At 36.0% G+C, this 18,033-nt stretch overlaps 2 protein-coding genes across 3 annotated transcripts; both read right to left on the bottom strand.

Moving 5' to 3' along the window:
• Positions 1–2,231: 2,231 nt before the first annotated feature.
• LOC111486093 (B3 domain-containing protein At3g19184-like) lies at positions 2,232–9,517 on the bottom strand. Of its 2 annotated transcripts, none has more exons than XM_023133101.1 (7): positions 9,208–9,517; positions 9,009–9,110; positions 8,799–8,839; positions 8,547–8,709; positions 8,184–8,390; positions 2,618–2,834; positions 2,232–2,460 (listed from the first exon to the last, which is right to left on the bottom strand). In XM_023133101.1, exons 1-7 carry the CDS (start codon positions 9,337–9,339, stop codon positions 2,450–2,452), a joined length of 873 nt encoding a protein of 290 aa, XP_022988869.1. In that variant the 5' UTR covers positions 9,340–9,517; the 3' UTR covers positions 2,232–2,449. The 2 variants fall into 2 exon arrangements, with proteins under 2 accessions (XP_022988869.1, XP_022988870.1); XM_023133102.1 differs by having other exon boundaries at positions 9,009–9,101; positions 9,208–9,505.
• Positions 9,518–14,251: 4,734 nt separating this feature from the next.
• Positions 14,252–16,331, bottom strand: LOC111486155 (cyclin-dependent kinase inhibitor 7-like). Its single transcript, XM_023133182.1, has 4 exons — positions 15,711–16,331; positions 15,244–15,296; positions 14,935–15,114; positions 14,252–14,792 (listed from the first exon to the last, which is right to left on the bottom strand). The coding sequence occupies exons 1-4, from the start codon at positions 16,029–16,031 to the stop codon at positions 14,723–14,725; spliced, it is 624 nt and encodes a 207-aa protein (XP_022988950.1). The 5' UTR covers positions 16,032–16,331; the 3' UTR covers positions 14,252–14,722.
• Between the last annotated feature and the right edge of the window lie 1,702 nt (positions 16,332–18,033).

Here is an 18,033-nt window from a genome sequence, read left to right as displayed (position 1 = left end):
ATTACTTCCAGCTGAAGGAGGAGAGTTTTCAATTTGCATTGGGCTCAGATATGGGCTTAGATCAAAGCCCAATTTTAAAAGAGGCCCAATTATGTTTAAAGATATGTTTTGACAAATTATCATTTTATAAGGACTACTCATCAAGCTAGTGCCAATTGAGCCAAACTCTACATTGTTTTCTTCTCATGAATTTTTTATTTTGTTTGGTTCTTTTCAATCCATTAAATTTCATTGTTGAATTTATTTTTTATGTTTATCAAATCTATACGTGACACCCAAATAAAAAATAGATATATAAATGAACTGAAACTACGTTCGAATGTGACTCATTCTTAGAATAGAATGGTTAAAAAAGTTTAAAATAATTGAAAGTAACTACCTATACCAATAAGGTGCACGTTTCCTTTTTAGTGGCTTAATCATAGGAACTCTAAGGTTAAATGTGTTTTGTTTTCAAGTAATTCTATGTTGGGTGGTCTCCTAGAAATTATCTTATAATGTATGTGAGTGATGAGAAAATATGCTGAAAGTACTCGTATTTGTATGTGGAGATATCTTTCATTCTTATAAGTTAGGAGTAGAAAACATATCTCAATACATACCAACACGAGTATTTTCATCATGTTCAAAACTATCATCTCCTTTTTTTTATTTTTTATCTCTCATTAACAATATTTCACTATCTTTATATCTCAATTCGAAATATAAATTTGTATATATAAACAATACATACCATCTATAATAGTAGAAAACTGTATATCTGAAATGTCATATATGTAATGATAAAATATGTTATGGTATGATATGTCATGATATACTATGATATGACATGACATGATATGTGTTGAAATAAGGAGATCTATGATGCACAATCTTCATATATTATGTCATGAAAGCTATGTTATATATGAAATATTGTATAAGAATTATGTACGCATAATTATCGGGTATAAAGTTTGTCTTGCATAATTTATTATGTCGTGATGGAAAGTATGTGGACTTCATGCATAACTGTGCGTTCACGTGTATCGAGATACTTCCCCCATTATGATAAATATAGACACGTACACTATGAGACTAATTATGACAAGTATATTCACCATGATGATATGATAGTCGATATTCCCTCCAAGTGTTTGGCAACAATCCGTTAGCGAGTGCTAGCCCGACCAGCAAGCACAAGGGGTGTGCGAGCCCACTAAATGAATCCACATTCGCATGTATGAGTTGTATATAGAGAAGTACTACACATTCAATTTAACTCGAATTGAAAAGTCACCTAAGAGAAAGAAATGATGTTTTAAATGATAGATTCCACCGTGTTGACAATAGTGAGGTAACTTAAGGAGTATTTTAAAAAAATACTTAATTATTCTTACATTTCGAGTAAATGCAAGACACCACAATACAAATGACGTAGGTGTGAAGACCATCAAACCGATGCTAGGGTAGTTGCATTTTATTTCTGGTATGTCTTTTTTATTAATTTAAGAATTTTATTTTTTAACGTTGTAAAAATAAACACATTTTTAACATTTAAAAACTATTTTTAATCACTTAGAAACCATACGAACCATAAAAAGAATTTTCTTTTTGTTTGGCTAACCTGCAACTTTCTAACATACGATGAGCAATTTACCGTGAGGAAATTGTCCGGAGTAAAAACTGTTAGATAAACCACTGTTTTTAGGTTAAAAGTAATTTCCATTTTTTTAGTTAAAGCCACTTAAAGTTGGTGGAATGTAAAGTCCAGTGGGATAGAGTCGTTCCTATTTTTAGTTAAAACCGCACAATGAAAGTGAGTGGAATGTCCAGTGGAATGACTTTAATAGAGAAGGCGATCTACCAATACTATACATGAACAACAAAACTACGATCTACCTGATAAAAAATCCAGTTTTGCACCAATAGAGCATGCATAAAGAAATCAGATTCCACTACATCCATAAATGTGCAGGTCGATGGCTCACCTAGACTGATTTCATCCAAACGCAAGAACTTGGAGACATCTTCACCAAATCTTTGGTGCGGGTGAAATTTGAAGAAGTTCGCTTGAATATCGAAGTTCAAACAATAAAGTAGATATATACCCGTGACTTTGGAGATGGTTAGATAAATCTATGTTTTTCCTCTGACAATTTCGATAAATTACTCCATCAAGTGGTATCAGAGTAAGGTTTAATCTATTGATATATCATTGCGGATGAGTCAACTTTATCAAGGCCAGAACGAGGTATCTAACAGCATCATTTCGAGAAACTCGAGAGGGGTGTTGCTCCATATCATCAAAAACAGGGTCATTTCATTAACATAACCTGATGATACAATTACAACAGTCCAGAAAGAGAGAGAGCTAAGACTGACAATTACCTGAAAGTTCCCTTGTTTTTTCTTAGTCAAAATGCCATGGATACTTGTAATAAACAACGTGGCAAAGCCAATGTGCGAGTTACTTCTTCCCTGCCAGAAAAAATGAACAAATTACCTGTGAATACTAGAAATCAAAATTGAATGCTGATTACTTGTAAACTCAGTAATTGTTTGACCCTCTTTTCAGGCATCCATTACCATTCAAAAACATGACAGCAACACTAAAAAACACATACGAAAACCAAACCTTTACTTGCTGATCTAGTAGTTCTTTTGCCACTCTTTTCGAGTTGGGAAACCTCGGAATTCTCGCATTTATCTGATTTATCTTCAGAATTATTTGCCATGATTTTGTGCCCTGATGATCTACTACTTCTTTGCCCACTTTTTTCCAATTGGGTATCATCGGAATCCTCATTGGTATCTTCTTTGTCTTCCAAATTGTACGCCCTGATGATATATACCTATGAATGCAAGGTTAAGCTCATTACTAATATTTACTCAAATTTCAGACAGGATTCGAGCAGTGATGTTAACAACTTCAAATGGGAAGACATTTTTCGTGTCATTTCTGTGAGATTCCAAGATTGAGAACTGAAGATTCATCTCAACCTAAAGCCTGCGCTTGAAAAATGAATGGTGAAATCTTGAAATGTGAGTTACCATGCTAAGTCAAACAAACAAACAAAAAAAATCAAGACCATCGCTCCTCTAAACTTGTTTAACTATGCTGAGATTTTCTTCAAGTCAATCTTCTCTCTTAACTCCAGGAACCGTTGTCTTGCTAACGGCTTTGTCAGAATATCTGTCAATTGTTCATCTGTGTTCACATATTCCAGTTCAATAGCTTCAGTTTGCACACATTAGCTAATAAAATGGAATCTGGTATCAATGTGCTTACTTTGATCATGGTAAACATGATTTTTCGCCAACGCTATAGCTGACTTGTTGTGAACATAAAGCTTGGGTTTTACTTGCAGTTGACTGATTTTGACCAACCATACTCCTTGACACGTTCCAACAGTTACGGCTACATACTCAGCCTCGCATGACGACAAAACCACTACCTTCTGCTTTTGCGATAACCAGGTTATTGGATTTACTCCCAAATAGTACAACAGTCCAATTGTACTCTTCCTATCATCAATATCCTCAGCGAAATCACTGTCGCTAAATCCTACGAGCTCCACATTCGACAGCTTCTTATAAACACAACTAAAACTTAAAGTAACTTTCACATACCTCAATATTTGTTTTACTGCTGTGAGATGTGAAGTTGTTGATGCCTCCATGTATCTACTCATCACACCAACTGAGTAGGCTATGTCAGGCTGAGTATTAACCAAATAGCGTAAGCTTCCAATAACACTTCTGTAAAGTGTTTTGTCAACTGCAGGTTCTCTATTCCCATGTTTGCTCATCTTCATTCTTGGTTCCATGAGAATCGAACAAAGATTGCACTCTCCCATTCCTAGCTTCTCTAGGATTTTTCTTGCATATCCGGTCTGACATAAAGTGATTGATTCACTGATTTGTCGTACCTAAATACCCAAGTAATAGCTCAAAAGTCCAAGATCGCTCATCTCAAATTTCTGGTGCATCTCTTCCTTGATTTGAGCTATAACTTGTTTGTTTGAACCGGCTATGATTAAGTCATCCACATATATGCCGATTATCATTGCTTCAACTCGATTAATTTTCTTGTAGAGAGGATATTCCTATGGATATCTCAAGTGACTACAAACATTGATCAAGTTTAAAGTTCCAGGCCCTCGGAGTCTGTTTTAATCCATATAAGGCTTTACGTAGTTTTAATACCATGTTTGGATTTTCCTTGTCAACGAACCCTTCTGGTTGAACAACATACACCTCCTCTTCTAACTCGCCATTCAGAAAAGTTGTTTTCACATCCATGTGATGTACTTCCCAGTTCTTAATGGCTGCATAGGCAAGAATTAATCTCACTGTTTCTAACCTGGCCACTGGTGCGACTTCACTGTCTACACCAAACTGCTGTGCATATCCCTTTGCCACAAGTCTCGCCTTATGTTTCATGATTTCTCCATCTGGATTTTTCTTTAATTTGAAAATCCATTTGATGCCGATTACTTTATGATTCTTTGGAAAATCTGTGAGTTCCCACGTTCTGTTCTTTTCAATGAAGAGAAATTCAAACTTCATGGCATTCCTCCCGTTTTCATTCTTAGCAGCTTCCTCATATGAGGTTGGCTCCTCTATAGAAAGAAAACAAAGGCTCACTACTTCCTCCTGTACTTCATTCAGTTCTCTATAAATATCTCCTAGAGACCTAAACTTTTTCGGCGTTGACAAGCTTGATGATGATGTATTTGAGGTATTGTCTGGCGTTGATAAAGTTGAGGACGAATTTTTCCTTTGTCTTTCATCTGAATCAACTTCGATTTGTTCAATATTCCTCTCCTCTATTCTACTCTGTTTTTCTGAAATTTGAACAGTGAAAGTTCCTCTTTGTTCATCATCACCATTTGTGATTTCTTCCCAACACCACTTTTTCTCCTCTTCGAACAACACATTCTTTCTCACCATAATTCTGTTCTTTTGTAGATCCAATAGTCGGTAAGCTATGGTTCCATCTTTATATCCCAACATAATTGTCTTCACACTTCCATCAGCAAGTTTGAGAAGGTTTGAATATATATTCTTGGCATGAGCAAGACACTCAAAGATTTTAAAGTGATGAACCTTCCGTATCTTGTCAAACCAAGCTTGATACAATGTACCATCTGCAACTCCTTTTGTTGGCGATCTGTACAGAATATACACGACAGTTTTGACAACTTCTCCCAAAAATTTTGAAGGCATCTCTTTGCTCTTTTAACATACATCTGATCATCTCTACAACCATTCGATTACGCCTTTCTACTACGCCATTTTGCTGTGGTGAAAATGGTGCAGTAAGAAATCTTTTCATGCTTTCATTCTCGCAATAGTCTTTAAAAGCGGTAGATATGAACTCTCCTCCACAGTCCGTTCTAAAGCACTTAATCTTCTTGCCTTTCTCTACCTCCACACTGATCTTGAACTTTTTAAATACCACTAGTATTACATTCTTGTTATTCAACAAAAACACCCACATAAATCGTGAAAAATCATCCACCAATAACATAAAATATTTGTTACCTCCATAAGTCATTGGCGAAATAGGTCCACATAGATCTCCATGGACGAGATCCAATGACTCCTTCGAACGATATGTTGTTGTTTGCGGAAAAGAAGTTCTATGCTGCTTTCCAATTAAACACCCATCACAGAGTTGATTGACTTGGGTGATTTTCGGCAAACCTTCAACCATTCTTTTGCCATTTAATTGCTTTAAAGAGTGAAAATTTAGGTGTCCATACCTCGCGTACTAGAGCCAACCATTGTTACTAATATTTGCCATTAAACACACATGATCCGCAAGCTTCAGCTTTGCTACATACAATCTGTTGGATTTTTTGGTCACCATAATAATCAAGCTCTTGACTCTGTCACATATCTTAATCACACTGTCCTTTGTGACAATTTTATTTCCACTCTCATCCAGTTGTCCCAAACTTATTATATTGCTTGAGTTTGGGTGTGTAATAGACTTGCAATAAGATTAAGTGCTCATTGGTTTTGCAGTTGAAGAGCACTATTCCTCGACCACAAATGTCTATTACAGAGTTATCACCGAAACATACCTTTCCAACAACAAATGTGTCGAGCTCACAAAACACCCTCCTTTCTCCTGACATGTGGTTGCTTGTACCAATATCTAGGTACCATGAATTTTCAGCTCCAATATTCGCAGGTGGCGGCACTATAGTTTCATTCAACATCACAAAATTAGGCTCTTTGTCACGTGTGGTTTTAATTTCACACGCCTCTATCATCAGCCATGAAGGCTCCTCATCCTTTTGCTTCTCTATCAAGTTGAGTTGTTCGCCTTTTGTGGAACACTCTGATGTGAAGTGTCCCATTTGCTAACACCTGTAACATTTAATTTTACTTTTGTCGAACTTCTTTTGAGTTTGTGACTCTCCTTCATCTCCTCGATGCCAGTTACTTCTCCCACAGCCTCTCCATCTTCCATGACCTCATCCCTGGCCTCCTCTAGAACTGTCTTGATCCTTCCCTTCTTTCTTTGAGGATTTTGCATTCTCTCGTCCCTTCCATTTTGCACGAGTGAGAATGGTTTCATCTTTTTCTCCAAACCCTTGCAACCTTTTTCATGTGCCTTAGTGATCCAATAATCTTATCAACAGATTTTGTTTTGAGATCATTGAACTCCTCAATCGTTGAAGTGATTTGAAGAAACTTTGCAAAGGTGGATCATAGAAGTTTCTTAACTACTTGGATATCCTCCACAATAATGGTGAGTTTTCCAGAATACTCCTCAATACTTTCTGAATAACCCATCCTCAACGCTTCAAACTCCCGCCAGAGAGTCTACATTCTAACTTCTTACACTCTTTCCACACCTAGATTCATATTTTTTAACATGATCCAGGCTTCTTGGGCCATTTTCTTGGCACCCAACTATAGCAACGTATCTTCTCCAATACTTTGATAAATAGCTACTAAAGTCATCTTATCTTTGCGATTATCTACTATTTCGGGTGATTCAATTGCCTCCCAAACACCTTGTGCCATCATAAATACCTCCATCTTAATCGCCCAAGCTGCATAGTTGCATTTTGTCAACATCGGGTATTTAAGTGTGACAGATCCCTCCTTTTCTTGAATCCGTACACTCACTTCGTTTGAGGCATCATCTTCTATCGAACCGGTGTTTTGGCTCCTATCACTCGATTCCTGTCTCATTTTTTTATCTCTCTCCCTTCTTGACCGCTAAATCACTAGATGAGACATGATTGAAAATAGGCCTTGAGCTTGTAGCTCTGATAGCAATTGAAAGAAAATAACATAAGGGAAGAAGTTGCAGACACACAAATTAATTTTATTTCTTTTTGTGGTGTTATACTAACTTGACACCATTTTTCTTATATAATAAAAAAAAAATAACACACTTCTTGCTAAAAATCAGCTACAACTCTTTCCACTAATTCCACTCCCTACAAATTAGTTCTACTCTTCCACTACTTACACCCTTCCTTTCACGATATCCCCAACTTTTTTTTTTTATGGAGAAATAAACAACAAAATAAAATAAATACTAACACCTATTTTTAACCAAAAACTTATAAGCAAAATAAATAAATAATAAAAAACAAGTTTATAACCAACAAGCCTATGTCCAAAGTGGACAATATTATATCACGGTAAGAGGTTGTAGTTTCTAACATGGTATCAAAGACATGCCCTTAACTTAGTCATGCCAATAGAATCCTCAAATGTCAAACAAAGAAGTTGTGAGTCTTGAAAATATAGTTGAAGATGACTAAGTGTCGAATAAAAGGTGTACTTTGTCCGAGGGCTCTAGAGAAGGAAGCCTCAAGGAGAGGCTCTATGGTGTACTTTGTTCACGGGGAGGATTGTTGAGGATTATCGAGAGGAGTAGTCCCACTTTGGCTAATTAAGAAGAAGATCATGAGTTTATAAATAAGGAACATTATCTCCATTGATACGAGGCCTTGTGGGGAAACCAAAAACAAAACCATGAGAGTCTATGCTCAAAGTGGAAATACTATAGTGGAGGTCGTGGTTTCTAACAAACCATGCCGTAAACCTCAAACTAAATGTGCTAGATTAAATGTGCATAGACCCATAAAACTCGAGTCATATGAAAAGATGCTTGGCCAATGCAGAATATTTGAATCAGGCAATGAATTTATTTTCTAGGTAATCACCTTGAATTCAGTTGGCTTAGTTAAGTGAAACACCAAAGCATCCCCATCTACTAACTGGTGATCAATGGCAAACCCTCTCCAACCACCACTAAGACCTGTTTTCTCGGCAAGGTATTTTGTTTGGAACTCATTTCCATCCTCGTCCAGCAGAGTAACCATTTCATCCTCACGGGGAAGGTGTTGCTTGCAAAATTGAACTGGAAGACCCTATATGAAACTTCTCAAGACAACATCAGTGCAATGACTGCCTAATATACATACTTTGCCAAATTATAAGCTTTAAATAATGAATCAAAGCTCACAAATTCAGAAAAATGATCTACTAAAAGAAAAGCAGGATGATCAGAACTATCATGAACTGACCAGCCAAAATCCCCCGGTGACATGTGACTGAAGCATTGGCTTCACAAAACTTGGGTATCTAGAATCCAGGCTAGATTGAAGGTCTCGTGCTCTGTCAATAGCATATTGCCTTTCTTCATGTGAAGCATAAACCCGATTCAACAAATCTCTCCGTTGATATGTCCTGTTAGGCCAATCATTTTCGCTTTCTTAAGTTAAAAGACACTAAAAATTCCAAGTAAAAGTAATTTGAAACCAAATTTTCTTGCATACCTTCTATAACTTCTGTTGCCTGGAAGTGGTTCAATGGGCACCTGCAGAGGCCAATAAGATATGAACATTAAGCTACATTGTGAAAGCCCACCAAGAAAGAAACGAGTAATCCGAAACAGGTAATTCCAAAATAATGAATCTAAATGCTTAAATTAGAAACTGTTCAATCAAAAAGGGCGTCAAACTCAAAATGAAGAACTCAAAGTCTACCTCCTTATAGTTCGGAGGGGGTTTATCCGCAAATCGGCTGGACCTTCTAACACTGAAGGACGAGATATCGTGTGGCTGGCGAGGACGCTTTAGCTGTTTCGTCTATCAGAATCCATACAGAGAGCGAGAACATGCTTCAAATTCATTATCATGTTGGAATACATTGGATTATGAAGCATTTTGAACAACGGAAACCTACCGGAGAGGATTTAGGGCTGGAAGATTTCAGAGCATCGGCAAGCTTGTTGAGATTAAGCTCTTCCATCCTCTTCTTATTCTCCTCCAACCTCTGGCGTCGGCATTCCTCGTAAGTCAGGTTCGATTCCACCATTTTCCTGGAATCCAAACAGCACAATCCTTCAATCCCTTAATGCAAAGAGAACAAGAATCTGACCGTTCTAGAGCTGCCTCAGTGAACTGAAGTTTGTTCCCTTCGATTCTCCGGTGAGCGCCAACATAAAAATCTCTGGAGCGAATTCGAATTCAAACCAAGCTTGTTCAGGTTCAGGCTCAGCTGTATGATCAATGAACAGAGGAGATGAAGAAGTGGATTGGGCCTGGACCTGGTCACAATGGGCTCTACAGATTGCTACACTAAGCCCATTTACTATCCAAGGCCTTTTGGGCTAATTTGGAAAGCCCATGGGCTTGATAGTTCGAACTGAAATTGGAGAGGTGTTCATGGTTGACCAAATTTAATTGTTCATTTTATTTCGGCCCGACCTAGGTTCGGTGACCGAGTTAGCACCCCTCATCGCCTCTTTACTCGAATTAGATGTGCTAGCCTTATTTTCCCTACTCCTCTTTTGGTTATGTCACATGTGTTTGCAACAGTGAAGTCATTTACGGAATATTTTTTAAAATACTGAAAGCATATACTATTTCTATGTTTCAGGCAAAGGCAAGACACCTCTGTACGATTGATGTTGGCATCGCAATTAAAGATTATGTAACTTGCATTTAATTTTGTAAATCTTAAGTTAGTATAGAGCATTGTTATTTCTATATTAACCCATGTTTATTTTAATATTTCTTTTGTACTGTGTTAAGACCCTTTCTCAAACATGTAACTTGCATGACATTGTTTTATGAAGTCGCTTTAAATGAATGGTTTTGCATAAGAAGTTACGTCATGCAAGATCTAATAAAAACTATTATTCTTATGACCAAACAAGAACTAACTTGCTTACTTCTGAGTGATAGTTCCACGATCCCAACAAACTGTGGTCAATCTTCATGACTATGATTTTTATTCTATCGGTAATGAAATATTTTCTACCACTTTGACATGTGAATGATCCAGTCAGATGCTCAATAACATAGGAGAGTCGAAATTTCAATGAGACCGAAAAATTAATATTATAGGTTTAGTACTATTTATTTAATAGGCATGTCACATCATTATTCTACCCATAATCATAACTAATAAATATAAATTTAAACTCAAAAGAAGGTTTAAAATTTTAATGTAATGATTCAACTTTTTAATATAATAATTTTTAAAGTGAAAACAAACTAAAAACTAAAAAAAAAAGTTGAAGGAGTATACATTTTGTGATAAATAAATAATTTTGTGAGTAATTTTTAAATCATTTTCCGAGTTTGCAAATAAATTAAGAGGTCTATGACATTTTAGAGTAAATAAAATGAATAATGCAAAAGTATGATCAAAACATGACAATAGTCTCTCATGACAATTAATAGTCACGGTCTTGCACACCTTTACTCTTGCTTGAAAATATTTTAGAAAATCTGAATATTTAAAATATTTAATAAGGGGTCGAGATTAGATATTCATAACCCAACAAAAATATAAAGTAAATTAGGATCTAAATGTCCGAAAAAAGGCCAACCAGCCTGTGACCTCACTTGAGATAAAATAATCAATATGTGCATTTATCTGCACATCTGATTAACCAATCTTGGAAATAAAATCCTTTCATAATTTTACAACAAATCATCAAGAATTTAACATATTACTCTAATCAATTCTGACCAAAAACCAAGTATCTAGTTCTATCAACGGGAGAGAGAAACAAGCGTCCACAAAGAAGTGTCCACAAAGATGTTGGGCCTCGAAGGGAGTGAATTGTGAGATCTCACATCTATATGCGAATAAACTCTAAGGATGCATATACTTCCTATTTATTGATTCATATTTATTATGTTAATATGATTATATAGTGCCCTATGAGACACCCTAATGAACTACAAATGATAAGTATAAATAATATACCATACACATGTATGTATCATAAGGAATTCATGTAATTAAATGTATGAAAGTGTAAGGTGCATCATGAGACATGTACCATGATTTAAAATGCATGATCTCATATATGTGGTGTCACAAGCACAAACGCACAAATATTTACGTTACAATATAATATGCACTCCTTTCGTTCGATTGGTAATTCTTATGTCTAGGGGTACATACGAACTCATGCCTATAGAGAAGTAGTATGCATCCCATCCTAGTCGAAAAGATATAAGAATTTTTTAGGGGTGAGAGGGAGAAAAAAAGAGATATAGTTAGTTGGTTTGGTGAAAGAGTGAGAAAAAAGAAAGGTAGAAAATTTTTTAGGAAGGAACTCCCTTCGTCAAAAAGCAACAAATTAAACAGGAAAGCTTTGGAAAAGTTGTTCTTCTTCATCTCCTCCGGTGAAGCAGCCAATAAACTTCCGGTAAAGTACAGTGGGGAATTCAAACTCAAAAGCTTCAAATATCCTTCAATGGGGTCACCGTGCCAAGATAGAAATTGATCCTAGATTTATAGATAAGAAATGCATTTTCATTGGTACGAGACCTTTAAACAAAGCTTTAAGAGTTTATAAATGAACAATATCATATCAATGGAGAGTACTCATCAGATTATAGTACTTTCGAATAATAAATTTTGTTGGGTTAGCTCGGTAACCAACCTAATTAATTCAAAAAAAAGGATTATTTTTTAATTAAAAGAATAAAAAAAGGAATAATAATTGGAGAAAGAAGGTGTGGCCGCAGATCCAAAGCACTCCACGTGCAGACCTCTTCCCTGCATCATTCCCTTCCCCGTCTTCTCTATCCATTTTAAAACTATTTCCTAAGTTTTTTTTTTTAAAACAATTAAAATTACATCAATCAATATAAAATCGAACTAAATTGAAAAGATATTTTTTACATTTATAATATTTTTAAAATGAGAAAAAAAATAATGGAATTAAAATAATATACAAAAAGAGGTTGCTTACGTATGCAACAAAGAAATAATTTTATTACAGCTGAAATTGAAGTAAGGTTTAAACTATAATCTTTGTGGTTCAGACAGGAATCATATGATGGCTGCTGCAATGAAATTAATATTTACAACAGAACAGTAATATTTAATGACCATAAAGACAAATTCACATTACTTATCTGATTTCACAGTAGAGAGAGAGAGAGAGAGAGTTTAGATATGAATCTATGAAAGAAAAAGGTGAACAAATGTATTCTTAGTTTGTTTATGATTTTTGACATTTGTAGCACCTCAACCCAATTCTGCCAATTTCATTATCCACTCACCCTCTAAACTAACCTAAGCTGTCTTGCTCAACAATTAAATGGAAATTTAAAAAGATTACCCTCTTAAACCTTATATTTATCCCACAAACTTCTCCTAAAATATCATTCTAATATTTTAGATAACATGTTTGATTAATCCACCCATCTAAATCTAAATAATGTGAAAGTTATCTTATTTATAATCAAATAAATTACAAGCATATGGAAATAACAATAAATAGAATAATAAGGCAAATGCTAGATATTTGCCTTATAATAAAATATCAAATATAATACATATGGTAAACTATAATTTATTACTAAATATCCTTTAACACCCCACCGCAAGCTAAGCGTCGGATTTTTAAACGAACGTTAAGCTTGAATCTGAAAAATTCAAAGAGGTTGAGAAACACTTTTTGTGAAGATGTCAACCTGTTTCAGAGGAGGCACTTTTTTGGCCATCGAAAATTGCAGAGGGATCGCCGCTTAGCGGCGATGTTGCCTTGGTTTCCGTGAGAATATGTCTAACCCATGAAGAGGGATTGGTGTCACTTAGCAAATATTGTTTTTTTTTATCCTTCCCTTTCGAACTCCTCAAAATTTTAAAAATTGTCTACTAAGAAAAGGTTTCCACACCCTAATATACAATTATTCTTTTCTCTCAACTCTCTAACCAAATCGATGTGGGATCTTGCAATCCACCCCCTTATGAAAGAATGATTTGTTATCCTCTCCAACAAAATCAATGTGAGATCTCAAATCCACCCACTTTCAGGCCCAACATCCTTGCTGACACTCGTTTCCGTCTCTAATCGATGTGGGCCCTCCAATCCACCCCCTTTGGAGATTAGCCTCATTGTCTGGCCTTGATACCAAGGGTAACAGTTTAAGCCCACCACTAGCAGATATTGTCTCTTTAAAGTTCTCTTTCGAATTTTTCCTCAAGACTTTTAAAACGACTTCTAGAGGGAGGTTTCCACCTTGCGACTCTACTGTATCTAGTTGTTAAAGGCAACTCACTCACGGTTTCATGTAGGTGGGCTCTAGCTACTCTGAACCTTTATTGACCTCTAAGGTGTTAATGCAAGGCATTTCTTAAAAATATTCACTTTTTACACCTCACATGCATACACCTTCCTTGCCACTAAAAAATTAATGTTGGGGTAAAAATGATATTCTTTTTACCCATTTGATATGAAAAAGATTGGACATTAACAACAAATATTATGAATCATAGGAACTTTTGGGTCATTACGAAATATGAAAACTAGTGAACAGATATTCTTGGAAATTTGGAAAAAGTACGACAGAGAATAATATAATATATGTTGAGAACATATTAAATCATGTATGTAATCAATCTTAAATGTAACAAAACTCCACAAATGGAACATTATCACAGGTGACAAAAGAGGTTCCAGTGAAAATTTTGGTTCCAAAGAACAGAAATTGTCTTACCTCAAATAGAAAAATTGTGAAGGACAGAGAATTGTTTACCTTTCGCCATTTCTGTTGAAGGGTGAATCCAAATTGACCGTCTGGAATAGTTGAAAGTGTTAATGGTCCCCGGGAATTGCTTCCTTTTGTTCTTGATGTTCATCTTTTTTTCCCCTTCCACGCTGAGAATCATATCCTGTTTTTACTCTGAAGAATATTCCACAAACAGATCTCAGATCTTAACAACACATCATTCCGTAACACAAAATTCAGAAATATGCAAAAGGAGATTACACGTTTCCTATTTTTTCTTCACAGAAAAATAAACATTCAAACAAAAAACACTTTTCTTACACAAAACGCAACCTCAAAAAGTGACAAAAGAACGAAGTGTGATTTAACATGGCCAACATTTGTCGTGAATTCGAAGTGAGAATTACAGAAATCTGTGCTCAATTATGGATGCACGACACAACACAGCTTTGAGTTCATGAAAGAAAATGATAAAAGAAGGACGGCGGCGGCGGCGGCGGCGGTTTCCTTTCTATGGGTGTGTGTGTGTGTGCAGTGTTCATTTACTGAAAAGATTTAGTTCCGGAGCTTCTTTTGTGGAGTTGGAAGCTGTACAAAAAGAAGAAACTAACAGAGTTTTCCAAAAGGATAGAGTTCCATGTTTATGGAAAATTATGTTCATGAAATCCGAGATAATCCAGATCCCGGCGTGTCTTAGCATGAAGTTAGCAGGTTTTTCATGGCTTCAGACGAATCCACTGGTATCGTCCTTCCAATGGCACATCCATCACTATATCGAAGTTGTACCTGCACAAGATGAAGGCCAAAAAGTAAAATCAATCAAAGAAGAAGAAGAACAACAACAACAACAAGTTTAATTAGGTTTTGATTCGACTAAAATGCGCTGAATCAGAGATGGTTATCATACGCATGGAAACATTGTACTCACTTCTCTGAGAAGCGCTTCTGCTCGTACTTCTCAGCCTCGGCGAAGAAATCTTCAATCTCAAAAATCGGCGGCGTCTTCATCGGACGATCAGTTCGCTTCTGTTTCTCAGTCAAGAAGCTCTTCTCTAGTGTGTCCATTACGTCGGATTCTCCGTGGAGATCGCTCGTTGGAGTGCTCTCTCTGAAGAGATTCAGATTAAAACGGACATTAAATATCAAACAGAGTGAGAAATAGCGAAAGAGAAGACTAAGCGTTTAGGAATCCGTTTCGTTAGGGGAATTTGAAGGAAGATATTGAAGTGCAATGAACCTTTGAATGCCGTTAACGCGAGTCGACTCTACGGTTTCGAAGCTCTTGGTCGGCTGCAATGGCGCATTGCACATAAATGTCAATAAATACGATTCAAAATACATACAAATTCGAAATCTAAACAGACATTTCGTAGAAACAGTCGTTAGTTTAAAAGGAGTAAAATCGAATTGAATAGAACAACGAAGGAACGAACAAATCACGAACTGTTCTTTACAGGAAAAAAATTGCAGGAAAGAGTCAGGGTTATATGAAGAACGAATTCATCTGAATTCATTTTCAACGGAAATTTTAGAATGCAAGACTGATGAACCGGTTAAATCTAATAATCATTTTCTTGTTCTACTCCATTTTCTCGCAATCCAAAACAGAGGAACTCGAAATTAAATTCCAAACTGAAAAAAAAAAAAGAACCAACTACAAGCAAAGAAAGAAGTACACTCCTCAACCAAGAATTCGGAATTAACCTCCAGATCTTCGAATTTCACGGCGTCCTTCAGGCCGGTGGCCTTGCCGCAGTTGTTACCGGAGCTACAGGAAACAGGAAACTGATCCGCTGAAAAACCATCACTCATCTCACCTCCGGCGACAACACCAACGGAATTCCTCTTCTCCAAGCGCGAGACAGACGTCGTCGCATTCTCCAACCACAAACAACCGTCGCTGAAGTCAGACTGAGACGTCGACGGCCTCAACCTCTCCGGCGAACCGGCAATTCTCCTCCTCTTAGACATCCAACCAGCATTACTCGCCGCCGTCCTCACCGCAACTCGCTTACAATCACCCATCGCCTCTCCACCTCCACCTCCACCTCAAACTCTGCTTTCATTGCCGCTCCCAAACCATCTCTAGACAGAGAAAAAAAACTAGAGCGAGAGAAGTCTCATGGATGAGAGATCCGTGAGGAAGAAGGGAAAAGGTAGTTGCCTCTTTATGAAGGTAACCGGCGACGGCGACGGTGACGGAGAGACGGCAATGTTGTTTCGACGGTTGAGATTCGTCAATCGTCGAAGCGCGATTTCTAGTTTGTTTATTGCTTCTAACGAAGTCGTTGCGAAGATTTTGGGCAGCTTTTGGAAATACGAATCCTCCAACTTCTTCATAATCATAACAATTTCAACCCTTTTATTTATTATTATTATTATTTTAATAAAAAAAAAAGTATTTTCTATCCATTTGGTTTGTTTTTTAAGTTAAAAAAAAAAATTAATAAATGTTAATTTTAGCTTACAAGGCAAGAATAAATCAAAAGTCTTATCTAACTATGTTATGATTAGTTTATTTTAGAAGTAAGAGTGTTTGTATGGTATGAAATTGATTCTTTAATAATCAGACCGATCGACTTTTAAAGAAGAAATTTAGTGAATGTAAATAAATTATTTTGTATTTGATTATTTTAAGGACATGGTCGGTTGGAGTGGTGACTTATGAGTTTGGGTTCTCGAACCAACCTATTCTTCTTTTCTATTCCTCGGTAAGCTTCTTGGTACGTGTCGAAAGACTTGTAATGGAATGGTTGGGAGGCATCTACCTCATCCTGATCACAAGGAGAGGTTCACCTGATCCAGACACTTTGTTGCATCTCTTTGATACGAATATGGTAACAATCGTTCACGTTAGAAATTTCGATTATTTATGTAATTACAATAAAATTGCTTTGACAAACGGTTAATCCAAGTATAATGGTTGACCACATTTAACGGGTAAAATTCCTAAAAACTTTATATTAAATATATTGTAATATACCTTTTGTAATGAATCTATTCTTCTTTTAAAATTATAAATCATTCTGTCCCCTCTCTCTCAAAATTCAATTCTCACATCTTCACTCTTGTGCATTAGTCGTACCCACTTCTTATCGACTCTCACTCTCGATGTTTCCCTCTCTTGCTACTCACCTCCCTCCTCGTGCACGCTTCATGTTTAGCCCCCTTTGGCCGATGTCTATAGCATCAACGACAACGACCTCCAACAAGCACAACAACATCATTCGTCTACACTCTAGCATTTCGAAGAAAGCGGCTCCTTCTCTAATTGTCTCATTACAGGTCAACACAACATCATACATCATGTCCACACTTTATCTAGATCGCACCATCGACAATTCTTCTTTCACTGCTTTCTCAAATATAGGTTTTGGTAACAAATTAAACAAGTTAATGAGTTCTTAGCAGCATATATATAGTGACAGTTTTTAGAATGTCTATGACCATTAGCATTTAAATGAATTTCTCTCAAGCTTTTAGAAACTTAGCTCCTTCCTTAATGTAATAAACATAAATGATCGAGTGCATAAAGATTGCATAAACAATAATCTAAATCAATATGAAAATAAATTCTATTTAAGATACTACTTAATCAACATCATACAATGTAAAACTCACACATAAATGTCATATGATTGCATGTACATAAAAAGCTAAGATAAAGTAGTGTTACAACATCCATTTAGTTACTCCTTAATCAAATAGTTAAAATATATTTAAATTACAATTTTATTTTCTATTCCCAACCTTAACCACCTTAATTCCAACATAGGAAGGAATCTAGGAAGTCAAGGTATATTTAACTTCACTTCTAAATCATTAATTATTAACATGATTTTCATGACTAACCTAATGGTGGTTAAACTTATCCACTCCAATAATGGTTGCTTCATCATATCTTATTATTGTCGGGTAAGGATTCAAAAAACAACAATTCTAGTTAAATTTAGTTAAAGTTTCATAAAGTTTCCGTGCCTACATAAGCAAGTGGAAGATTGTCATTGTCAAAAAAAAAAAAAAAAAC

The sequence above is a fragment of the Cucurbita maxima genome, unplaced genomic scaffold (genome assembly GCF_002738345.1).
Source record: "Cucurbita maxima cultivar Rimu unplaced genomic scaffold, Cmax_1.0 Cma_Scf00011, whole genome shotgun sequence".
NCBI lineage: Eukaryota > Viridiplantae > Streptophyta > Magnoliopsida > Cucurbitales > Cucurbitaceae > Cucurbita > Cucurbita maxima.
This window is presented reverse-complemented; position numbering and strand designations above follow the sequence as displayed.

Excerpts from the sequence above, each read along its gene's own strand:
- LOC111486093 (XM_023133101.1), bottom strand. The coding sequence starts at position 9,339 with ATGGTGGAATCGAACCTGACTTACGAGGAATGCCGACGCCAGAGGTTG. Across the intron at positions 8,710-8,798 it reads GGCAACAGAAGTTATAGAAG|GACATATCAACGGAGAGATT; the intron begins GTATGCAAGAAA and ends TTGGCCTAACAG. Across the intron at positions 2,835-8,183 it reads CTAAGCCAACTGAATTCAAG|GTATATATCATCAGGGCGTA; the intron begins GTGATTACCTAG and ends TTGCATTCATAG.
- LOC111486155 (XM_023133182.1), bottom strand. The coding sequence starts at position 16,031 with ATGGGTGATTGTAAGCGAGTTGCGGTGAGGACGGCGGCGAGTAATGCT. Across the intron at positions 15,297-15,710 it reads TGAAATTCGAAGATCTGGAG|CCGACCAAGAGCTTCGAAAC; the intron begins GTTAATTCCGAA and ends GCGCCATTGCAG. Across the intron at positions 14,793-14,934 it reads CAGAAGCGCTTCTCAGAGAA|GTACAACTTCGATATAGTGA; the intron begins GTGAGTACAATG and ends CATCTTGTGCAG.